This window comes from Fusarium keratoplasticum, chromosome 14 (genome assembly GCF_025433545.1).
Source record: "Fusarium keratoplasticum isolate Fu6.1 chromosome 14, whole genome shotgun sequence".
Classification (NCBI taxonomy): domain Eukaryota; kingdom Fungi; phylum Ascomycota; class Sordariomycetes; order Hypocreales; family Nectriaceae; genus Fusarium; species Fusarium keratoplasticum.
The window spans coordinates 585,074-610,017 of record NC_070542.1 but is presented as its reverse complement, the minus strand read 5'-3'; the positions used below and the strand labels follow the sequence as shown (position 1 = coordinate 610,017).

General features: G+C 50.0%; 4 protein-coding genes across 4 annotated transcripts; 3 read left to right on the top strand and 1 right to left on the bottom strand.

The window, feature by feature from the left end:
• Positions 1 to 424: 424 nt before the first annotated feature.
• On the top strand, positions 425 to 2,335 carry NCS57_01479800 (Na-H-Exchanger domain-containing protein; the record flags this gene model as incomplete). The annotated part of the gene is made up of 5 exons (XM_053064385.1): positions 425 to 473; positions 545 to 613; positions 673 to 779; positions 847 to 1,430; positions 1,501 to 2,335. 5 exons carry the CDS (start codon positions 425 to 427, stop codon positions 2,333 to 2,335), a joined length of 1,644 nt encoding a protein of 547 aa, XP_052906269.1.
• Positions 2,336 to 7,034: 4,699 nt separating this feature from the next.
• Positions 7,035 to 8,597, top strand: NCS57_01479700 (Amino acid transporter; the record flags this gene model as incomplete). Its single annotated transcript, XM_053064384.1, has 3 exons — positions 7,035 to 7,320; positions 7,376 to 8,153; positions 8,207 to 8,597. The coding sequence occupies 3 exons, from the start codon at positions 7,035 to 7,037 to the stop codon at positions 8,595 to 8,597; spliced, it is 1,455 nt and encodes a 484-aa protein (XP_052906268.1).
• A 2,107-nt stretch (positions 8,598 to 10,704) lies between these two features.
• On the bottom strand, positions 10,705 to 13,183 carry NCS57_01479600 (uncharacterized protein; the record flags this gene model as incomplete). Its single annotated transcript, XM_053064383.1, has 3 exons — positions 10,705 to 11,700; positions 11,761 to 12,945; positions 13,016 to 13,183. The coding sequence occupies 3 exons, from the start codon at positions 13,181 to 13,183 to the stop codon at positions 10,705 to 10,707; spliced, it is 2,349 nt and encodes a 782-aa protein (XP_052906267.1).
• Positions 13,184 to 20,466: 7,283 nt separating this feature from the next.
• NCS57_01479500 (Cation-ATPase-N domain-containing protein) lies at positions 20,467 to 23,892 on the top strand (the record flags this gene model as incomplete). The annotated part of the gene is made up of 4 exons (XM_053064382.1): positions 20,467 to 20,715; positions 20,830 to 21,712; positions 21,760 to 23,201; positions 23,251 to 23,892. 4 exons carry the CDS (start codon positions 20,467 to 20,469, stop codon positions 23,890 to 23,892), a joined length of 3,216 nt encoding a protein of 1,071 aa, XP_052906266.1.
• Positions 23,893 to 24,944: the final 1,052 nt, after the last annotated feature.

Sequence of the window (24,944 nt, the reverse complement as noted above, 5' to 3'; positions counted from 1 at the left end):
TATGTACGGATTGCTGTCCGCCAAGAAGACTTGGCGACGGCCAAGACGTGCCACTTCCTTGGCATCATCAATCCCCCTGGTTAGTGGTCTGGCCCTATCATTATTTCCGCGACGTGTCCTGTTTCCATGACGGTTCCGTTTGTCCGTAAGACTCTCTAGCCGCGGAGTCATCGAGGCGAGGAGGCCCCTATGCAAGTCAGGGCTCGAGGGAAGAGTGACGGCGTGCGTCTGGCATATCCCTCATGCCCGAGCTTTTAAGGGCCTTATTGCAGCCGTCGATTTCCCTCTTGGATCCTTCTCCTCCATCTATCTTTGATGTTTTCGTTGTCTTTTTTGTTTTCTCGTCCCACTCTCAAATCTCGCTCATCGCTCCTCCCATCCAGGTATATATACTCGGTCACCAACTTAGAATATATCAGCCGAAATGCCCACCTTGAACGTAAGCGACCTTAACATTGTCCTTGGCGTACTGGGTAAGTACATTTTGGCCAAGAATCTTGGCTTCACATGCCAAGATGCCAAGCGACTACTTACATGTGCCCAGGTGCCTTCACAGTTTTGTACGGTATCATTTCGGTCAAGATCAAGCAGGCTTGGTATCTTGGAGAAGCCCGTCAGCACTCCGTTTTCAGCACTGGTATCCAAGTCCCAGCTAAACATGTTCTTTTTCAGTCCCCGCCGTCGCCGTTGGGATTATTCTTGGTCCTGTATCAGCAAAATTCCTCGAAAGTGAGAACTGGGGTTCCGCCACCCCTGGCCAGACCAATGCCATTACCCTGGTTTGCCTCTCCGTCTTGGCACTACGATTCCCTTACCTTGAGCCGATTTGCTGATATTGGAACACAGGGTGCTGCACGTGTTATGATTGGCGTACAGCTTGTCATTGCGGGTTACCAGCTTCCAGCTAAATATGGTTATACGCGATGGAAGGAGATGGCGATGTGTCTTTTGCCTATCATGACCATAATGTGGCTTTGTACAACATTGTGCATCTTGGCTACCATCCCTAAGGTGACCTTTCTAGCAGCCCTCGTGATTGGATCTTGTGTTACCTGCACTGATCCTATCCTCTCGCAAGCAATTGCCAAAGGTCCCTTTGCCGACAAATATGTAGCCCGCCCACTCCGTGAGATCATCTCCGCCGAGGCTGGGGCTAATGATGGTTTTGGATTCCCTTTCTTAATGCTTGCGACTTATTTGCTTCGGCATATCAACGTCCCTGCGGGAGGCGACCATGACATCGACGCTGGCGACTCGACCCATTCTCTCATGCCGCGATCTACGGGCGTTGGTCGGCTTGGAGGTGGTGTTGGCGCAGCTATGGAGGAATGGTTTATTGAGACTTGGCTCTATACGATTCTACTGTCAGTCGTATATGGTGCTGCTGTTGGCTACGGTTCCTGTAAGGGCATCAGCTTCGTTCTCCGAAGGTGAGTTGCTGGGGCACATATCCTTGCGTATTGCACTTTAACCTCAGTTGATTATTAATCGTTTCTGTAGGAGATGGGTCGATTGCGAGTCCTATCTGCTATTTCCAGTCGCTCTAGGTTCGTTTCTCATTGGTACTTGTGGTGCTCTTGGTACCGATGACCTCCTGGCCTGCTTTGTTGCTGGTTGTGCCCTCAACTGGGATGGCAGCTACTTGAGAGAAACTCAAATTCGACACGACGAAGTTAACTCTTGCATAGATGTCCTGCTTAACTTTGGCGGTTTTATGTATATTGGAACGATACTGCCGTGGTCCGACTTTAACGACCCTCAAGTGACCGGAATCACCTGGGGTCGACTCTTCGCCTTAGGCTTTCTGGTCCTTATCTTCCGTCGGTTACCAGCTGTCCTCGGCTTATACAAGCTGATGCCGGGAGTTTGCTCGAATTGGAAGGAGGCCTTTTTTATGGGATACTTCGGTCCTATTGGTGCTGGCGCTGTATTTTACGTTGAGCATGCACGCCATCTCTTCCCCGAGGCCGGCGAAGGTGACGAAGAAGTGGCAAATCTTACCCGGGCGTTGGGGCCGACAGTTTACTGGCTGGTGGTATTTTCTATCGTGGTCCACGGGTTGTCCATTCCGGCATTGAGCGCCATCTATCACTTCAGAGGAGTGAAGCCGATCAAGGAGGACGCCGCTGAGGTGCGACGCCTCTCTATACATGTTTCGCCACCCGCCAATGCTGTTGAAACTGATCAGAACACTTTCCTCGCTTACAACCGATTTAGTCGGCCGGGAGTCAATAGCGTTGACCTCCCAGTCTCTGAAGGCATTCGGTGGCAGGGCGAATCCGGGGAAATGCAGGACAATCCAGGCAAAGGTGGCAGCAGCTCATCTCAAGGTTAAAGGGCAGATAGATAGACGAGAAGAGTCAAGCATTCCATTCTTCTATGACTTGCTTGCAATATCCCACGACTGTTGCGGGAAGGCTCTAGTCTTCGTGTACGACGTCCATGATTAAGAAACTTATATTTCGGGCGGAACCGAAACAGTGAGACGCCATTCAAACCCTCGAGCTCCGGGGTTTGGTAATGGGTGCGAAGCGGAACCCAAAAAAGAGAACTCAAGCATCATTTATGCATACTCAATACGACGTTTCAAGTGAACTTTCAGTCTGCTAAGCCACAATCATCGCAAGTGTAGCTGATGAGTGGACGCGGTATGGGGACAGGTGGTGTTACAGGATGCGTGTAAAGCAAAAAATGCAGGAACGCATCCGGTTTGGTCCTTAGCTATGATTGGATGAGTTTTTGCTATCACATTACTCACTTTAATTGGTGGCTCTTTGAATTGTCATCTGGCAAAGGGCAATTGGAAAAAAGAATCGGGATTTAAAGCGGGTTTACAGGGACCGGAGTTGGACGATGGTGTAGTGGAGGCCATGCTTTTTGGTCATCTGATACCTGTTTCACCTTAACCTTTCAGCTCCTCGTAGTGCATCGAATTGCGAGCATGATGCCAACGACGAAACCAAAGCCACCAGCGCCTAAGATCTCCCACCTTCTAGCGCGAATTGTCCCCCATATCGTCGACATCCGAGCCATCCCGAACTACAAGCACGTCTATGGTAACTGGTGGGCCATATATGGTACCGCTGCTGGGGAGACATGGCCTCATCATACTCTGAGCCGGCAGTCTCAAAATCTGATGGAATTGCCGTGTCCAAGAAGCGCAGCGACAAAGACGGTGTAGATGGAGAGGGCCAAATCAAATGAGAATCAAGATGAGCCGTCTAGCCTAGTATCTCCATTACCCAAGAGTCAGCCAAGCTCTCGTTACTCTCTAATGAGAGCCTTCTTCAATGAGACGATACTATGACTACTGCAAACCCTGTGGTACATATAACTACATTTCAGCCGTTGAGAGCTGAGACGACATGAGTTACCGTAGAAGCAATCAATATGTCGTTGGTGCAATGGCAACAGGAGCTGACTAGGTCAAGGCAAGATCGTGGATGATCATCGAAATTCGTTACATTGAGGAGTTATGGATGCTAGGTACGAGGCCCGCACTCGCAACCACCGCCAGCATGCTACCAAAAGAAAGAGTTTGCTTTCGAAGGACACGCGGCCTAGGGCTGAGTAATAGTATTTATAGGTCTTCCTCGAGGCAAATAAAAGTCAATATTATCATGTATTCCTCCAGGCGGGCACCGGTTGGTTTAAACCACTCGGATGGAATGGCGAATGACGAGTAAAGGGTTCATTTATGTTTTCAGTTCGGTTCTAACTCTACCAACACCAACAAAATAAAGATCCTGTTTCTAAAGTCCGTTGCCTTAGGTGCCTTATCCATAAAACACAATACCTGATCTGGATACCATCTGACTTCCTCGTTATCCGGGACGATTATCATATCCACCGCACGATCGCATAGAAGCACAGCAAGCCCCAGGTATCCTGTCGGTGCCCGTAGGGAACCTCCTGGGTCAAGTCGAAAAGCCTGAGGTGGCGCATCCCGGGGTCCCTTCAAACTCACGACCCTCATTCTGATACTCTCAATCATTGATACGATTGCGCTAGCCTATGGACTAGTCAGTGATAATAATGACCGGATGCCTGGTTTGTGAACCTGTCTCTGCACAAAACCACACAATTGTGGAAACGGATTTGGTAATCCATGGCCTCCGGATCGTTTGCGATGCAGAGCTGGGGCTAAGCCCACAATGTCCTTGCTTGCCGTTTGTCTGAAACCCTCAGAAACTCTGTCCAAGGGGAGGAATTTATACAAGGGAGTCGGTGGAAGGTTCACTTGCTTGGTATGTTGACTGTTACACCTTATATGAGAAGTCGAAGGGTTGTAGCCGTTGGGATACGGAAGATGCCCCTTTTCGCGGCCGCCAAGGACGTAGTTCGTGGCTTGTCGAGTTTCTTCGCCACTCTTGTCGGCTTTAACGTTGGTGTTGATGCCATGCATTTGCAGAGCACCCTCGACACCCTCACGACTTCTAGGTCAGTGACGAACACACAAGCTTTTAGAAGACATACGTGAAATGCTCTGCGTAAAGTTCAAAGACAACATTAGGGATACGGAGACAAGTTGAATCCAACAGTTCCTCAGGTTTGTAGATCGTGTTTGACGCTCCATCAGACAGATACTGCTGGAGGAACTGGAAATGTCTATCAGTGAAGTGGGCAGCCTGGTTGAGGAATGGTCCTGTTTAATGTTAGTAGATTGTCTCAGGTGCGATTTTGCGCTTACATACTGCAGCGGCGTATTGGCAGCTCATAGGCGCGATTGGCGACAACCTCACTCATGTGGAGCATATCTAAGAATAGGATGTACTTGGGGGTTGCCCTTCGCTTTCCATCAAGCGTACTCTCGGGCTCGTTCAGGCAAGTCCCCATAATGCTTCGTACCTCCTTGCCCTCCAATTTGCCAAGCTTCATCCCTACCGCACTTGCGGCAGCCAAGATTGCGACGTGCAGCTCCGACTGGGGGTTCACGGTCTGGGCAAACTTCTGGAGCAGCTCTCTGCAGGTCATTTTCGTGCGGTCGGCACGGGGAATATGGCTCAACGTAACTTGGTTGAACAGGCCAGTGACTTCCTGCGGGGACTGCGGATCGCCATCTGCCCAGTCCTCCTTCCCCTTAGGGAATCCTCTCAAAATGGTCATCACATCCCGCTCCACATTATCTTTTGACTTCCCTAAGCGCGGGTTTTTCTTGAACTCGATGACATGATCCATGGAAATTAAACGAGTCGGGGGCATTGTGATCCGTGATAATCAGACCGATGGTGGATTAAAGCTTGGGAATAAATGGGATAATGAATTCGGGACCGAGATCCCTACACTTGTCGGCCAGCGCGCTCTTGAAATAAGCCTCTAATTCGGCGGCTGAGATCAGTATTTAACCTCGTGGCATGTGTGTAGCTAACAGGGCTTAACACCGTGGGCCAATCACGAGGCTTAGACTAGCCGAGCGCCTGGAAATTGGCCGTGGGGCCAGAGTGGGTTATTTAGGGTAGCAAAGCTGGTCAAGCCTCAACCAAAGAATGCACCCAAACGAAAGCATCACTCAAACAAGCAACAACTTGTTTCGCCTCCGCTTGCTCCCAGCCTCTTAGCTTGCACGAGAAAGCGGCCCCGCCTTGGCTTGTGAAACCCAAGGCCAATCACCGCCAAGTGTGAACCTATACCCAATGGACCACCACGACGAGGTCGATTTCCCGTAAAATCGGTGACTCGGCCACCTTTATGGGCCGTTTGTCACCGCCAAGGATTTCGAGGTGGACCGGTGGTGGCAGGTTACATCAATTACCCAACGGAGACTCTTGGTCTTGGGAAGACGGCTAGAGACGGACTGAACTCCAGATTTCACGCGACCTCCCTCGACGAGTTTCCAAGACTTTCACACTTGCCTGTTCTGGTATAGTCCCGCTCGAACCCTCGTCCTGCCAAGGCGACCGGCTGTCACAAGTGAGATGTGCTGGGCAATGATAATGCTCACCAGGTTAGCATCCTAACAGTTATGATCCGACATGACGAATGACCTCGAGCTTTGCTTTCCTTGCTACAGCAAACTGACTTCGGGCCGTGGTACCACCGCCTGTTTTCATCTTACGGTGAAGGTGGTTTTTCACACGTAACATCTTTTAGAGAGCTCCCAAGGGGCCTTAGTGAGGCCCCACCCCCAGTGGCCAGGGTGACGCTCGCTGACAGTCGGGGGCAAACCTCGTTCCAGTCCCAGGTACACATATTTGGCATGATGCGTCTCCCCCGTGATGAGAGGGTCTGCCCGCAACAATATCAAGTTAAGGTGGTGGGGGTCCTTAGCGCTATTCCTTGGCAGTTACCCTCTCATGGCATCGGACGCCACTGTATCGGTGGCATCCTTCGCTACCACGGCGCCAATCATATAGCGTCGAGACGACGGCCGTAGCAAGAAAACCGTTATCGACGTATTGGTAGGATATTCGCAATGTCGACGCTGGCGGGGGCTCTGCGCTGCGTCCTGTCTCTAAGGCACCAACAACGTACTCTGTATGCCCAAACACATAACAGAAAGTCCGGGTGCATCCATGCTCGCCAACCCCATCCCTGTACAACATGTTGGGTCATGGTCCCTCGCCATGATTTGTGTGTCCACCTTCTTGGCATCACCTCCTCCTTTGGCAAATCCCTCACCCTCAGCTGCTCACCACTTTGCCGTCCAGTGAGCGACCTGTTAGTTTGTCCCGTCATCACTACCCCTCAAAGCCAAGCAATGGCTAAGCAAGGGCCCAGCAATGGACAACCCCTATGGCCGCCCGATGCTTGTCGTCTGGGTCTGGAGATTATTTTACAACCTTCCTCTTTGAGCCGCAGCATCACCGAGCTGCTTATTCTTGGAGACGGATCCGCCCAGGGCATATCACCCGTGCAGGATGCCAGACTGTCGGCTCTCTATCTAGGGAGGCTATTGGCTTATCGAGAGGGTAACGAGCTATTTAAGTTATCATTAACTCCTCCAGGCCAACTCCGTGTGATAATTTGAGTCTGGTTATCCCCTCCATCGAAAAGCACCTTGTCGAACGTAATCGCTACTCTTTTTATGTTCTGCCATGGCTACCAACTACACGAACAACGAGGCCGCGAAAACGAGACCGCAGCCGGTCCGGTCCAATTCCAGCCAGGATGTCAATATTACTACATCCGAGGAACACGTCAATAAGCCATGGTGGCACTCAATCAAGGAGCCTGGATCGGCTCTGCAAATTATCACGGCCGCGCTCTTGGCCATTGCCGTTGGTCTGATTATTTCAACTCAGGCCCCCAGCGTCCCTGCCGCAGCTCGAGTCATTGTGTCGATCCCTGGTGATCTGTGGTTGCGTGCCCTCAAGGCTGTCGGTAAGTATGCAACTTGACAGAGGCCCAGAGAGGCCCTTGGCTGACATGAACCCAGTTCTTCCTTTGATCGTTTGCTCAATGCTTCTTGCTGTGCAGCGGCTGCGTGAGATGTCCAACGGAGGCAGCCTGTTAGCCAGGTGGACGGTCGGATACTATGTTATCACCACACTCATCTCCATCACGATCAGTTGTATCATGGTGGGATTGGTCTGGTCAAAGCAGTTTTTCCCTGTTGATGAAGATCAATTGAAGCTTGCCGAGGACGACGATTCACTCCCCGATACATCTGAGCGCCCCATCCACACTGTCGTCCTAGACATGTTTCGGTCGTTCATTCCCTCCAACGTTGTGTACGCCATGGCGAATGACGAGCTGCTTGCTGTCATTATCACCGCTATCATTGTCGGATATCTCATTGAGAGCCCTCGATCCCCCATCGTCCGTGTCACCGAGGAAATCGAGCGGATGATCACCAAGATCATCACCTTTCTCATCCAGGTTGCTCCTGTTGGGGTTTTCTTCCTCATTTTGAGCAACCTCATGAAGCTTGATATTACAACGATTGGCAAGAATCTCGGGTTGCTGATTGGGGCGACACTATCGACAATGCTAATCCACGTCCTCATTATACTGCCAATCATCTTCTTTAGCTTCACCAGAATGAACCCTTACGCATACTGGATCAAAATCGCTCCCGCTTGGGTCACTGCATGGGGTTCTGCCTCTTCTGCTGCCACACTCTCGGTAACGCTCCGTTGTGCTCAGGCTCAAGGGGTCCCTTCGACTGTATACAAGTTCTCATGCCCCTTGGGTTGCTTGATTAATATGGACGGGTAAGTGCCTTTCAGATTCCTCACTTTCCGTATGAAAATCTAAACTTTACCAGCACGGCTATTTATCTCCCTGCGGCTGTGGTATTCTTGGCTGCGACACAGAACATCACCCTGAGCCCTGCCGATTATGTGATTATTGCTCTTCTATCCACTCTGGCATCCATTGGTGTGAGCCCCATTCCTTCGGCTTCCCTTGTGCTTTCAGTCATGATTGCTCGCTCGGTCAATGTCGAGCTCACTGGAATGTTTGCTGTCATTGTTGCCATCGACTGGTTTCTGGACAGATTCCGTACCGCTGTTAATGTGTCTGGGGATCTCTTTGCCGCCATGATTGTTTATAAGATGACCAAGATTGAGGACTCGCCGGAGGTTCAGGGGCAAGACGCTCGAGAGCAGGGGGAGCAGGGCAGGTGCAACATGGAGGACGTCGCCAATAAAGTGTAAAGGAGAAAACTGCGTTCGCTTAGCAAATCATGACACAGCATTGAAATGAAATAGTGTATTGATGCTGGTATTGTTACATGTTGATAATGACAGTCTCCGCGCACCGGTAACCGCGACGATACAGAGGAACCTTCGCCAATATCGGATAATTAGTTGACTAGCACCCCAAGTCGGGTTCCTCTGTACATCATATTTCCTCGATAAATCAGAAGATAAGTTATACCAACCATTTAGTCACGCCGCCCACATTTCATATACTGCATGTCAGATCCAGAAACCTCCCCAGCGGTCACAGCATCACACATCTCGTGATCTGCTAGGGATGGGAAATTATCCTCTTGCACGGTTGGCGAGAGCGTTCCCCAACCCGTATGCGGGACAAGGGAGTGTTGCTGCAACATTATTGCCTGATTTTCCCCACGCAATCCGTTATGCCACGCTCACACAAGAACCAATTTTGTTCAGTCAAAACAAATTCCTGTGAAATCTGCCGGGTGGATCGGTCATCCATGTATCGCAATCAGGTGATCCAGCCAACCACAGTCTGCTGACCTTGAACTGAGCCACATCCAGGTGGTCAGAGTTCCGTCCATCACGGTTGTTCGCACGATTGACGGGCTGGCCATTTGAACCCAGTGCTCGATGATACCGATAGCAGCAGTTTGGGGAGGGCTCTTTGGACAAGTCTCCATTGAACTCTTAGTATATCCCTCGATCAACACGGGTTTTAGCAGAATCAACGATTTTGGATGCGGAATACCCATGAGCAAGAATATGAAGTAGCCAAAACCGACACCAACGGAAAAGATCTGTCCAATGGTTTGGCGCCGTTGCCGAGTCATCAGTCACTCCACTCAGCAAAGTAATAAAAAAGAAAGACATGTCGGGCGAATCGGACTGCAAATTCAATAAGGTCAAGGTTATGCCTACTCCTCACAACTAGGTAAAAAAAACCCTCGACTACTCTTGCTATGTTTCCCTTACTACTTTGTTATTTCACGCTGCAGGCGGATCAAGTTGCGTAGAAGGATATCACACTCTATTACTCTTATCAACTGTATTCAAAGGAGATAAGAAATGTGAGCGCTAGAGAGAGAAGCCGTCAATGAAGGAGGCTATGGCATAGTCGATACGGCGTATCTTTGGTGATGAGACAGTCAAGCTAATACCAATTCCTACAGTTGGTGTTTCTTATAACGATGAGGTGAATCGTGTGGATAGAGGGGACTAACGGAGGGCATATCAGGGCAATAACCACCCTATCCGCCGCGGCGCTTAGCCGGCTCGTGGTTAGACCTACCAGCTTGATGTGGGCCTTGTGAATGATTACCTTCTTCAACTCCACGGGCAGCCTAATTAGAGGCGCTATACGAGTCAAAAGGAGTGGCGCCGGCGCATTCATGACGAGCTTTTTAAAGTGTTCCACAAGGAAAGTCAGTCAAGGAGAAAGCTTCGGAATAGGGACGAATTGATGACCATTGCACAGCACAAATTAGTCTCAAGAGGGAAGGATCAGATTGTGTAGCTGAGTAGGGCCATAGGCTTGGGCAACCCAGATTGAGGCGCTCGAGGAGGCCTATAGCGCCAGTCAACAGCAATACAAGGAGGCCAGGGGCAGCAATTAACGAAGGATTGTTAGCAATATGACTTTGCAATATCTACCTGGCGATATTGTTGGGACTTCTATTACGGGCTGATTCAGATGGGGCTTGAAGTATCAACATGAGGGCTTGCCGATGGTGGCTCAACCTCGACACCCCCGAAGCAAGTCAATGGCGAATTAACTCTGAACAAGCAATTGATTATCGCGATTATCATCTTGCATCATCTCCCCGGACAATAATGAGCGGTGAGATGCCCCGTTGATCTTTGGTACCCAAAGCCATCCCCCAATGAAGAGCTCTCAAGACCACCGCCTCCGAATATCCGGAGTGTCGGCCTGACTCGCCCGACACGGCCGATCGCGCGATGCGCGGGCCGCTCGCTCCAGCGGCTGCCAAAGTTCCCAGGAAACAGAGGTCTTTCAATTTATGCCGTCTAATTGGCATGGCACCCCTGTAGTGGCTGCCACAGAGGCTTTTGGCAAACAATGGAATAGATTTTTCCTTCAAATCTCTGTTACAAACCCTACCTCGACAAGGCCCTCAGGATTGATGTCGAGGTTGGCCAACTTCGTGTTTGTGTTCTCTCGTATCCACAAAAAAGCCTCTAGTGAGACACGCCGCAACATGTTTCTGATACTCTGGCCTTCCATTTTTTGAACCCGCATGAGATGCTTACCCATAAAATACACCGTCTGGGCCTCTCCTGCAGCGCGAAGGGCTTCTAGCTCTTGTCGCACTCCTGGGGGTAGATCGCTTTCGCTGGGTTCGAGTGGGCCTCTCGTAATGAACATCATAAGCTCTCCCATAATAATGCGCGCAAGATCCGGTGTAAGGATATCATCCATATAGCCATGCCGCAGGATAATGCTGTAGCAGGATGGCATCTTTGAGTTGACTCGGGCGATAATAAACCGCTGGTCAACCGGCACACTAGGTTGGGAGAGTGATCGCAGGTGGAAAAAGACGACAACCTGCGGCCGTGTCCGAAACTTACGGACAAAGTGCGTAAAAACCTTGGGGATATGATCTCCAGCGCCACCAACTTTATCGAAGAAAATTCCCAGGCCAGGAACAAGTGTGATGCTGTCGGCTGCAATTTCGGGCGCCAGCCTCAAGCGGGATACCGAACCATCTCTTGGGATATCTCTGGAAGCAGACATCGAGCTATTATGGGACATATTGCAAGGCGTGAGAGGTCTGGGGGGGTCCACCACGCCCTTGATTTCCGCCGCCCATTGCTGCTCCTTACCCCATCGCCAAAGAACGAATACAGTGGAAAGAATAAAGGACAAGATCAGAGCGAACCAGGCTCCATCCGGCACCTTACTCAACGCTGCAGCAAGATAAACGCCATCAAGTAGGATGAAAACAAGAAATAAGACGAGCACGACCAGAGGGGGGACACGCCAGATAACAAGTGCCACAAGAGAAACCATGCACGTCGTGATAAAAGCGACGGTTATGGCGCAAGCGCCGTATGCATGGCCGAGGCTAGTTGTCTACAGGGGCAATATTAGAATTGGGCCACTTTAGGGTGGGAGCATATCGGTAACACTCACATTATTATAGACCGCGGTGACCACCACGGTGCCAATCATCAAGAGCCAGTTCGCGAAAGGCATATAGATTTGGCCATAGAACCGGCGGCTGGTATGGACCGTCTTGATGTGAGGAAAGTAACTCAACCTCATCAGCTGGGAGATGAGCTGAAACGAGCTGGTGATCAAGGCCTGGCTAGCCACGATCGCAGCCAAGATAGCAATAATGAGGCTGAAATAGAGAGTGCCCCCGGGAACGGTATAGAAGAATGGGTTTGTGAAGGCCGTCTTGGTCTCATCACAAACGATATAGGCTGCCTGGCCCGCATAAGTTATGAGCAAGCACGGGTAAACAAGTACCAGCCAGGAAAGCTGGATAGGACGCTTGCCAAAGGCACCAAGAGCAGCAAAGAGTGACTCCACACCGGTGAGTGCGAGAAGGAGGCCGCCGAGAGATTTCCAACCACTGGAACCGTTTTGGATAAAGTATGCAAAGGCAAAATGTGGGCTGAATGCCTTGAGGACGGTGTGGTCGTACACTTTCAGGTTGTAGATACCAACGGAGAGGTTGAAGAGAAGCCAAATCAAGACGATGGGTGCAAAAGATGTGCCGATTTTTGATGTCCCGAGAGGTTGCAGCATGAAGAGGAGAATAAATATACCAGAGGTGATGCCAACGATGGCAGGTCTGCCCAGATCAGGTCTCACAACCTCGATGCCTTGAACCGCACCGAGGACGGATTGGGCTGGTGCTAAGACGCTGTCGGCCATTGTCATAGAAATACCCAATATGCCGACGATCTGGAGAATTGCCTTTGCCGTTCTGTTTTTTTCGATAAATTCTCGAGTCCATCTTCCCGCCGGGGACAATTCGTCAACAGTTCCAGAATCCAGACGGAAAATGGCCCTTTCGGGGCCGTTGGGGTTGCTGCGGGCAATATTGGCATACCGGGCGAGTAAGGAGTAGACAGCAAATGTGCCGCCCTGACCATTGTCGTCGGCTGAAAGCACAATAAAACAATACTTAACAGTGACGATGAGAGTGAGCGACCATATGATGATGGATAAGGCGCCAACCAGATCGTGCCATGATGGCTGCTCGGCGAAGGTCGAGCTAAAGACATAGAGAGGACTCGTGCCAATATAACCGTACACAACACCGGTGCTCTGCCAGGCGAGCCATAGCAGGAGGACGCTACTATATGTCTTTTGTCAAAGTCAAGGTACAAAGTCAGAACATAGATTATTTCATGCCGCACAGTCCAAGGGGACTTACCCGCTTGTTCTCGCGGCATAGATCTTCGTGCTCGATGCGCTGGACTTTTTCCCGATCACGCAAGTCGCGGGCTTCAGGGTCGGTGGGGACGGCAGATTCGCTTTCTTCAGCGACCGCCTGGGCCCAGGCTGCAATTCTTTGGTTGCGCTCATAATGTAAGGGTCCCATTTCAATCTTGATTATCACGGAGCCTTTTGGTGAGGCTGGAGGACTACCAGGTGAAAGATCGGCCCGAGAGAGCAGACATTATGTCTTTTGGCCATCAGGGGTCAAGAGGATGGCGCACGATGGCGAGCCAGGGCCCTTCAGAATGAAAATAGGCAATCCGCACTTGTCTGTGTGAGCCCTTCCATCACCTTCCCCTCCAGGGCAACAAGCCGGACTTCTAAGCTGCCAAGGAATTACAGGGATGGTCTTTTGCTGCCCTGATAGGTCCGTGATGGTCTTGGACCCAATTTCTGTGGACATTTCCATTCGGTAGAAGCTTCAAGCGCATGGAGGCTGAGCCTGTGTTGCATGCCAAGTCCTCCGAGCCTCCCTTCCAATCTCGTCATCGGCATTGAGGCTCCGTGGCCAAGATCTGGCCCAGATGTCAACATCCCAAGTGGTAAAAAGGGGAAAGTTTTCCCGGCCGGCATGACTGCGCAGCCTTGCCACTAATGGTGCAAACCAAGCTCCTTGAACTCCTTGCAATCTAGCCGTTGAAAAGTGGTCGGGATGGTTAAGCTAGGACAACGTTGCCTCAAGACGACCCGAGGATGGCTCAGGACGGTCATCTCCGGCAACCACAGAACAAGCCGCTAAAAAGTCTGGGTCTGGCTTGGCTGCTTCATTTTCTCTTGGCCTTTGTTTCCTTGTGGGTCCTTCCGGTCGTTCACTGTCTTGCCGCGAAGATTGACACGGTGAAGTGCACCATGAAACTACACCAGCACTGTGCGGAGCATAGTACGTCTCCGACACAGGTTTGAGGGAAATTTGTGATTCGGTTTAATATTTCTTGGCGAGAATGCATCAACAATGTACTTTCCTTGGCACTCCGCCACTTGCGCCTTCACTTTCAGGTAAACGCTGTAAGCGCAGCAGATATTGATCGCAGTGGCTTGGCTTGGAGGGAAAGGTGGGCCCTGGGGTCCGAGGCCTTTGTGCCGAGTCCATGACGACCCAAGACTAAGCTTTACCGAGCTGTCCAGCATCCCCAATGTGACTGCCGACGGTGGCCATTTTGTGACGAGCCCAAATTCTCTAATGGGTCTGATTGGATGTGTGTATGTTCTTGGTTTCGTCAGGACCCCGCTCTGAGTTCCTATACATCCTTATGCTGGAGTAGCTAGAAGGATATTGCTATAGCAGTGACACGCCATGTACACGCCCTGCTACCCTAAATACACATCGTGACACACCCCCTTAGCCGAGGCCATTCCAGAGGACTTGGCTACCCTTTTGTTTGTGGTCTTTTTGGGTCTTTGTAGCTTTCCTCCTCGATATCTGAGTCTTGCCTCCTTGTCAGGGCCATTATCTTCCTTCTGGCTGCGTGCTTTCACAATCTAATCCTTCATAGCTTCCATTCGCTGTTCCATGATAATCTGATCTGAAATATCCTCCATTTGAAGCATCTTAACGAACGTTGCATGCCGTTATCTAGGTAAGGCCTTTGTCATCCCATCGGCAATCATCTTCGATGTTGGGACCCAGCCGAACTTAACTCTCTTCTCACTGTATTCCTGTCGTAACTAGTATCGATGAATGTCCACATGCCGAAGCTTCGTAGTCAACTTGGCTGATTCCTCAGTCAGGAGCCTAATCGTCTGGGTATTATCGCATTTAATATGCAATGGCCCGTTAATCTAGACTTCCAGCTCCTTGAGAATCCTACTTGCAAAGATAGCTTCCTTAGCCGTCTCCGATAAAGCGATTAATTTAGCTTCGGTGCTTGATGTGGTGATAGTGGGCTGTTTCGTTGCCTTCCAGGCAATTAGTCCTCTAAATAGCATTATCACGTAGCCTTATGAGCTCTTTCTGTCCATCGTGTTATCTGCGTAGGAGGCATTACTCGCACACAGGAAACTCTTGAGGAATCTTGTCCCTCCCAGTCTTATACCTAGTGATCGTATTCCATGCAAATACTGCAATACTCGGTCTGCGGCCTTGTGATGCGTCTGATCTGGATTCTGATTGAACCTAGCCAGCCTTGCGGCTGCGAAGGCAATATCAGGCCGTGTTGAGATCGCTGCGAACAATATTGATCTGACTTTCTTCAAATATTTCTCGATTGAATGTCGGTCGGCTTGATAGGTTGCTGGTAATAGTTCTTCCTCTGTCATCGGGGTCTCGGGAATCTTGGCCTCCAGATCAACTCTATGCTGGTGAGCGATCTTATTGATATATGCATCCTGGGTTAGCCAGATAGTTCGCCTGGCTCTGTTTCGTATGATATGAATTCCAAGGAACCACTTCGGTTCTCCTAGCATAGTCATGTTGTATTTCTGCTGCAGACTTTCCATAGCCTTCCTTGCTTTAGCTACCCTCTCTTTTCAGTATGCCCAGATAAGATCGTCAATAAAGAAGAAGACAATCACCTCATCTCTAAGCATGACACAGGGTTCTTCTGGAATAGTCTTGAAGCCGAGATCTCGGAGGGTTTGCGTTAGATCTTGTTGCCACAATAATGGAGACCTTCGGAGCCCGTAGAGCGCCTTTCGCAGCTTTAGGACTATACCATATTTTTGGAATCCTGGTGGCATTCTCATAAATACCAGCTCGTCCAGCTCGCAATGTATGAAAGCATTCATAGCGTCTATTTGCACGAGCTCCAAGTCGTGTTCTGCTGCTATTGCTATGAGCGCCCTAAACGATATACTCGCAAGTGTTATCGCTCGAGTAGGCAGATCTCCCTTAACCTATTGATTGCCATATACCACAAGGCGGGCTTTATACTTAACAAGGTATCCATGCTTATCTGTTTTGTAGGTAAATACCCACATATAGCTTAGCACTTGTTGTCCCTTTGCCTGACTCTACGGCACTTTAACGAATGACTTTATCTGTCGGTGAGATGCCATATGGTCTTCTTGTGCGTTGCGGAATTGTTCCTTGAACGGGTGGCTGTTAAGATCCTTGAGTGTCTTCGGCTCGTCTGGTAGGTTTCGCTTATGTATCTTCTTCGGCTTGAACTTCATTCTAGCGACAAAACTCCCATGATAAGTAGTCTTAATTGGAACCGGGATAAAGTCGTCTAGATAGCTTTCCATGATTGCGGCTAGTGGGTTATCTGCTCTTACCCCCTCAGCTCTAGCGACTGGTAAGAAGACTGAAAGAGCTGCATCTTGCTCTTGGTCTGGTTCAGTTGGTGGAGGTGTATGGAATGCTTCTTTCATAGCCCTTGCTAGTTTGTAGTCTTCTTTGTCCGCTTGGTCGTCCTGGTCTTCTTCCCGATCATCATCTGGAACCATTTCTCCTTCGTCGTCATCCTGACCTTCACCATGGTTGCCAGATTCAAAGACTAGCTCATCTTCTTTAAGAATTGTTTAGTTGTTCAGCTGGCTCGGCGGAATAGCGACTTTTTCTACCAGCTCGTCGACGCTGTCAATGAGTTCTTTTTCCGTATATTTGCCATCGAAGAATGTATCTTCGTCAAAGATAATATCTCGAGTTGAAATGACTTTTCCTTTGTGCGGAACCTAGACGCGAAAGATATTCGTCGAGTCATAGCTAATAAGATAGCCGATGTGCGCTCTTGGGTCGAGCTTGCGGAGCTTCTTTCGTTTGAGTTATGCTCGTGATGTCATGGCATAGGCCCTGCAGCCATACGCCTTCAGATGTGATAGATATGGCTGCTTTGAGTAGAACAACTCATAAGGGGTCTTCCATCTATTCGAGTCTCTCGGCGTTCTGTTCTTCAGGTACACGGCTGCGCTGATTATCTCTCTCCAAAGGTCATGCGGTAGATTGGCCGTGATTCTCATCACCTGACTCTTCTCGATTATCACACCCCCGGAGCGCTCAGCTCCTCCGTTCTAGGCTTGCGTATTCGGCGCTGATGGTTTCCCAACGATGCCTCTCCATATCATCCAGTATTTGATCTTCTTTGTGAAGAGCTCGTTGTCTGAGCGAACCACTCTAACCAGGTAGCCATAGTGATTCTTTATCTAAAGATAGAAGTATCTTAATATCTTGCCACTCTCTCGTCTGTCATATGTCTTGGTGTAGTATGGAAAGACTATACTAGACTATGCGTCCGTGATAAATATAGCTCGAATAAATCCCTTTGCATCTTCATTAATGTCGGTCTAGTCAATCTAGATTTCGTAACATGGCTTATCTTTCTCTCGGTCTGGTGGCCGTCGAGATATCTGTCGATGTATCTTCCCTTGGCTGCAGCCTAAACATTGTGTCGTCTTCGGTCCGTGGATTCTTATCCCTAGGGAATTCTTTCCCAAGTGATATAATACTAATGGACTTGGATGTCCCATTTGAAGATGCCATAAGGATCTATTCATTACCGCCGGTGCCCTCGGGTTTCGCGATGTTCTTCGCCTGTATTGCGTGCTAAAGATAGCATTCTTAGTGTCGCGCGTAATCTCTTGATACTGCAGCACGAATTGATTATGCATCTGGTGGACGATGCATATAGTTGAGCCGTCCCTTTGGATTAGGAGGTTGTTAATGGTATCCCAGAAGATTCTGTTTTCTTGAAGCAATTGAAAGGATATAAGGTTTGTGTTGAAATCGGTATAATATATTGCGTTCCATAGGCGTAATATCCCGACCTCTCCTCCTAGAAGTGCGACCTCTAAGTTAACTCTGCCAAAACCTAGGATTAGAACTTCTGATGCTCCTGCAATAACTGCCTCTCCGCCTATTGCTTTGCGGAAGGTCTTGAACCTAGTTAGATTATTAAAAATATGCAATGTTGTACTAGAATCCAAGATCGTTAATAAACGTAGCGGATACATAGTGGTTGTCGAGGTAAAGGCTGATCGTAGGTGCGCTGTGTTCGCCGCTCCTATGATCTTTACCCTGACCTTTCTCTCCTGTGATTGTCAGTTCCCTTTCTGTTCTCGTAAAGCATCAACCCTTCTCTGCAGCTCGCGGTTGTCTTCTAGCGCCTTCTTAGCCTTTCGCATACGATGATCGTTGCGAGGTATGCCCTCTGGTCTCTTTTCTTCGAACACATACTAATAGTTAGGTAGGTCATGCCCTCTCATACCGCAGGCTGGGCACGTAAGTGCTGGCCTCTTTCCAGAGCGTCCTCCGGAGCCAGACTTCGTCCTCTTCCCACCCTTTGGCGTGGATGCCTCCTCACTGTGGTCACTCTCCTCGTCGCCTCCCTCTGTGTGAAACGCCCTGCCCCTCATGGTGTTACTACTCGTGGGCCTTTTGCGGGATGCCCATTCACGCATCGTTGAGGCAACCTCTTGAGGTGTCCAAACCTTTGAGCCATTGGGAGCAGGTCGCTGTACACCCGGTGCAATCAGGTTAATACCTCCCGGTCCAGATTGGGAATCTGGTTCTAAGGTTATACTCCCACTGCTTGCTTGGAGTCGTCGCTGCTCAGCCGCTTTTGCTTGGGCAGCCTGGTAGGCGAGCGCGTCTTGTAAGCGTCTTCTCTGAAGAACTGCTTCGGCATCTAGAGTCTTGGCCCCCTCTGTGAAAGCTGTTGCATAGCTTTGATGGATTGGTTCGATTAGGTTAGCAAACTCTCGAAGCCATTGACCGGTCTTAGTCTCCGCTAGGTGATACTTCTTCGCCTTGATTATCATTGATTCCCACGACTCCAGCCATTGTGGGAAGGCTTTCTGGTTCTTGAAGCCTTTCATCACGGCAATGTATTCATCTTTCACCTTAGCCATCATAAAGCCTTCTGATGGAGCAGCAGAGCTCTTGAGTAGCTGCATCTACTCTCGTAGTGTGTCTTTTCGATCGAGCGGTTGCCTGTACTTAGCTGAAACTGTCTCCAGGATGGTATTGTATACCGTATTGATCTCTGTCTCCTGCTTTCCAAAGTCCCGCTTCCTGACTTCCCATTGCCTAAACACAGCATCATACGCTCGCTGCTGCGACTGCGATAGCTGGGTATAGTCTGTGGCAGTAGCGTTGAAGTCGCTATACTGAGGTTCTCTTGGTTCTTGTAATAGTTCCCCAGTAGGGTTATCAGGATGCATGTAGGACCATATCTTCCTTGGAATCTTGGCTGATATGGACTGAGTCTATGCATCCCAATTTTCCTTTCTAGTCAACATCACTCTCAGGTCTTTTGAGGTCATGTTCGGATCGGCCGGAAGGCCCGGAACGGACGGTATCGATCGATCTGGGTCGCGCCACGATGTATTCTATCTAAACAACGATGGATATCGGTCCTTCGAGGATCTGGCTCTATGTGAATCGTCTTGTAACTGTCTTTTCAATGGAATGAACGCGAACCGGGCTCATAACTGTGACGAGCCTAAATTCTCTGATGGGTCTGATTGGATGTGTGTATGTTCTTGGTTTCGTTAGGACCCCGCTCTGAGTTCTTGTACATCCTTATGCTGGAGTAGCTAGAAGGATATTGCTATAGCAGTGATACGCTATGTACACGCCCTGCTACCCTAAATACACATCGTGACACATTTGAGGGGCACTGGATGAATTCTGTTAGATTGGCGCCTGTGTGCGGATAGAAGGGAGTTTGCTCCTCGTTATAACAATGTGTGGCTTGTGGCGGTGAAAACATGAGAATGGACAAACGCCCCCGCACGATGACGAAGCGAGCAAGAACAAGATCATTAAGACTTCAATCAATAAGATCATCAATTTGTGGCCCACAATCTACTGAATTCACCCCTACCCCATCGCGTATCCAACAAATTCCGTTATTTTCTCCTCCTTTTTTCTTTCTTTTGTCCTTTTTCTTTTCTTTTCTTTTCTTTTTTTTTTTTTTTTTTTTTTTTTTTTTTTTTTTGCCACCCGGGCCGGATGTGATGTGAATAGGGGAGGCTAGTGGAAAGGGCCGTGTTCGTTATGTTCTGATGCCTTAACCCTATCAAAGAAGTTCGGTTTTCGTGGTGCCTGACGCCCCCAGAATGGCCAGCAGTGACGTTGATGCCGTCTGTTGGGCTTCCCCACATATTCTCCTCAAAAGACTCAGAGCGAAGATCGGCGCGCTAGAACCAAATTGGAAAAGTGAGAGTCGAAGTCCCACGGCAGATGCACCAGCAAAGAAAAAAAAAAAAAAAAAAAAACAGAATGAAAAAAGGTTGAAAACGCTCTTCTCCCTCCTCCCTTTCCTGTCCATAAAAGATGTGGCTCCTCTCCTTCACCCGACACTTATCATCCAATTTGCAATTCTCGCACAGCTACTGCATACCTTGGAAACCGAACTCAGGGTCCCCGACACGTACTTCTTTCCCACAGGCTACTTTCCTCTTTTCCCGTCTGGGCCGTGCCCTTGCTAATCGTCGTCAATCGTCGCGATGAGTCAGCAACCGCTTGAAGTGTCGGAGCATGTCTCTGGCCAGGCCAACAAGCCCATGTCCGCTCCCGCACATGCTCTCACTTTTCAGCAAGTGGCGGAGGAGCTCGGCGCCAATCTCGAAGACGGACTGACTAACGGAGAGGCCAAAAACCGCCTAGAGGAATATGGTCGCAATGAGTTTGGCGCCGAGAAGGGTGTTCAACCACTCAAGATCTTCATCGGTCAGATAGCCAATGCCTTGACTCTAGTGAGCGCCCCACCCTTGGAGCAGGTTTCCTAGAGACTTCTCCAAGGGTCTCCCCCCAACAGCTTAGGGTTGCTGTTGGTGTTTTTAGGCGACCGCTGATTCGTCGGTTCACAGGTGCTCATTCTCGCCATGGCAGCGTCTTTTGGCATCCAGTCGTGGATCGAAGGCGGTGTTGTTGCGGCGGTCATTATCCTGAACATTGTCGTGGGCTTCTTCCAGGAGTTCCAAGCTGCCAAGACCATGGATTCTCTGCGCTCGCTCAGCTCTCCTACTGCTCACGCTGTCCGAGGTGGCAACAACGAAACCGTTGTGACTGCCGAGATCGTTCCCGGAGACATGGTCGAACTCAAGACCGGCGACACTATCCCCGCCGATATCCGCCTCGTTGAGGCAGTTAACTTCGAGACCAACGAGGCGCTTCTAACTGGCGAGTCTCTCCCTGTGCGCAAAGACGTCGCTGCGATCTTCGCCGAAGATACAGGCCCAGGCGATCGACTCAACGTTGCCTATAGCTCCTCCACGGTTACCAAGGGTCGCGCCCGTGGCATTGTCTTTGCAACAGGCATGTACACCGAGATCGGTCAGATTGCTGCTGCGCTCCGCGGTAAATCTTCACGCCGTCGGGAGCCGAAGCGCAGAGCCGACGGCACGGCACACATTGGTCGATGGATGGAGGCCTGGACCTTGACATTTTCCGATGCGGTTGGTCGCTTTCTGGGCGTCAATGTTGGAACTCCACTGCAACGCAAGCTCTCGAAATTGGCGATTCTACTCCTAGGCACTGCCATCATCTGTGCTATCATTGTCCTCGGGGCCAATGAATTCAGCGCTAAACGAGAGGTGATTATCTATGCTGTTGCCACCGGCCTCTCTATGATCCCAGCATCCCTGATTGTCGTCCTCACCATCACCATGGCTGCCGGCACTAAGCGGATGGTTCAGAGACATGTCATTGTTCGTAACCTAAAGAGCTTGGAGGCTCTTGGTGGTGTAACCAGTATGTATTCCCAAAATCCTGGACTGAACCTGTTGCTGACCCTTCAGATATTTGCTCTGACAAGACTGGCACTTTAACCCAGGGCAACATGATCGTGAAAAAAGCATGGATTCCTGGTCGAGGCACATACTCTGTGGGTTCCACTAGTGAACCATTCAACCCCACGGTTGGAGATCTCGGCTTTAAAGAAGCTCAGCCCAAGGACATCAACTTTCAAGAAAATGACGCGGAGGGCACCTTGGTAAACGCCGAAGACCTCGTGGCTCGAGACAAGACCCTCCAAGAATACTTGAACGTCGCATCGCTGGCCAACCTGGCCACTGTCCACATGGTCAATAACGAATGGCATGCACGCGGAGACCCAACGGAGATTGCTATGCAGGTATTTGCTTCACGCTTCGACTGGAATCGTCTTCGCCTCTCCACAGGCGAGAAGGCGAGATGGCACGAAGTAGCCGAGTTTCCCTTTGACTCGGACGTGAAGAAAATGTCCGTTATCTTCGAGGACAAGCAGACTCAAAAGCAATGGGTGTTCACTAAGGGGGCCGTCGAGCGGGTCCTCACGTCATGTCCCCGTTACAGCCTCGGTGACGAGGTCAACGAGTTCACTGATGATATCAAGGATGAGGTCCTCCGTAACATGGAAGCCTTGGCCCGCCTTGGATTGCGAGTGCTTGCCCTGGCCAGCCGGACCGATATCCGCCACGTCAAGGACAACGAAGCTGAGCTAGACCGAGGGCAATTTGAGCATAATCTCATCTTTCGTGGATTGATTGGTCTCTATGATCCTCCTCGACCCGAATCTGCGTCGTCCGTCAGGATGTGTCACGAGGCTGGCGTCAGCGTCCACATGTTGACTGGTGACCATCCGGAAACCGCGCGGGCTATCGCTCTCGAGGTTGGTATCCTGCCTAGCAAGATGTCCCAGATTCCAAGCGATGTTGCCAAGACAATGGTTATGGCAGCATCGGAGTTTGACAAGCTGACGGACGAGCAAATCGATGAGCTCCCTCTGCTCCCCTTGGTTGTTGCACGATGCGCCCCTCAAACCAAAGTACGCATGATTGACGCCCTCCACCGACGCAAGCGCTTTGTCGCCATGACCGGCGATGGCGTCAACGATTCGCCAAGTTTGAAGCGGTCGGATGTTGGGATTGCCATGGGCATGGCGGGGTCAGACGTCGCTAAAGAGGCTTCTGATATCGTTCTTACTGATGATAACTTCGCATCGATCCTCAACGCTGTTGAGGAAGGCCGTCGCATGTTCGACAATATTCAGAAATTCATTCTACACGTTTTGGCCGAGAATATCGCCCAGGCTTGTACGCTGCTTATCGGCCTTGCTTTCAAGGACAGGAACAACATATCTGTGTTCCCTCTAGCCCCCGTGGAGATCCTATGGATCATCATGATCACTTCCGGTATGCCAGATATGGGTTTGGGGTTTGAGATCGCGGCGCCCGACATCATGCAGCGCCCGCCTCAAAATGTATGTGTGACCCTCTGACACGCAAATATTCAGGCTAACGTACTCGCAGTTGAAGCAAGGAGTTTTCACGCCGGAGCTGCTGATTGACATGGTGGTATATGGCCTCTGGATGTCGGCATTGTGCCTGTCGTCATTCGTACTCGTTCTATATGGATTCGGCCAAGGTTCTGCCGACATTGGCGAGAATTGCAACAACGATTACAGCGAGGGCTGCAGGGTGGTTTTTCGTGCTCGTGCGACAACCTTTGCTTGCCTGACATGGTTCGCACTCTTTCTTGCTTGGGAAATGGTTAACATGCGCCGATCCTTCTTCCGCATGCAACCCAAGAGCAAGCGCTACTTCACCCAGTGGATGTTTGATGTTTGGCGTAACCAGTTCTTGTTTTGGTCTATCGTGGCTGGTTTCGTCACAATGTTTCCCTTGATCTATATCCCGAAGCTCAACACGGTCGTGTTCAAGCACGCCCCAATCTCGTGGGAGTGGGGTATTGTCTTCGTCGAAGCGCTCCTCTTCTTCCTAGGCATCGAGTCGTGGAAATGGGCGAAGCGCATTTACTTCCGGCGCCAGGCTCGCAAAACGACAGGCCATGTTCAAGATCTGGAGACTCGGGCATTTGGACAATACTATAGCATGTCGACCAGAAGCCAAGATGAAGAGAGCGGACCAGCTCGGGAAAAGGTCACTCGATAAGGCTTGAAGTCTCGAAGATCCTCCGGGTCTCGGAGGGATCAGTTCTCCCAGGGAAGCAGACTGGATAAGCCAGCTTCTCAACCAAGTATGAAAAACGGGATGGGCCAAGGGCAGAGTGGAGGTAAGAAGGAAGGGGTGAAGTGGACCAACAAGTTCTTGAAAAGGTAGGTCGTACGTTTAATTTGGGGGAATGACGTCGGAGTACTTTGACATCACATCGTTAAGGACGATGACTACGTGGGGGAGAGATGTAATGCATAACAAGTGTTCCAAGACCTCAGCGCCTCTGTTTGTAGGTTAGGCCGACTAGCTGAAGAACAAACTCAGGCTGAGTGAGTTTTCATAATTGAGTTCACTGCCAATGCAAACTGCGATTTCAGTCGACTCAGCTGCCAGCATAAACGGAATTAACAGGGCATTTAATGATGATTCAAGTTGCCTAACTATCCATCTATCCGTTGGGAAACCTATGAGAAGCGGACTGAAGATGTGCATTAGATTATAAGACGTTCCTCAAATGAGTGACAACTTGGTATGCATACATATATTACCTTAAGTCATTCGAGATACCAATGGATCAGATAAACAGAAGTGGTGCTCATCAGTTTACGGCTGGGTCCTCCGTAAGCGGAACAAGGCTTCATAAGGGAGCTGATGAACCTAATTGGTTGCTACCATTGTGATCAAATGCCCAATCTTTTACCCTGTGCGGTAACGGCATAGATGCCCGTAACCCGAGACAGATACCGTCCGACGGCACTACAATGGAACGGAGAATACATTACCTCTACTCTTACGATACCGCTGATTCTTACAGCACTAAAGCTTGGCCCATTGGGACTGATATGTCAGAGTGAACATCACCTTCAATTGACACCCGGTCTGGGCAAAACGGGCTATAACGACAACTCATGTCACGCTATAGCATGCTAGATGCAGACCCGACCTAGCGTAAGCGGAGTTACTCCCACAAGGAATACTACAGAAGGTAGCAGAAGGATAGGACTGGATGGCAAGGTTTAGAAGGCGACGCTGGCACGACGGTAGGTGGA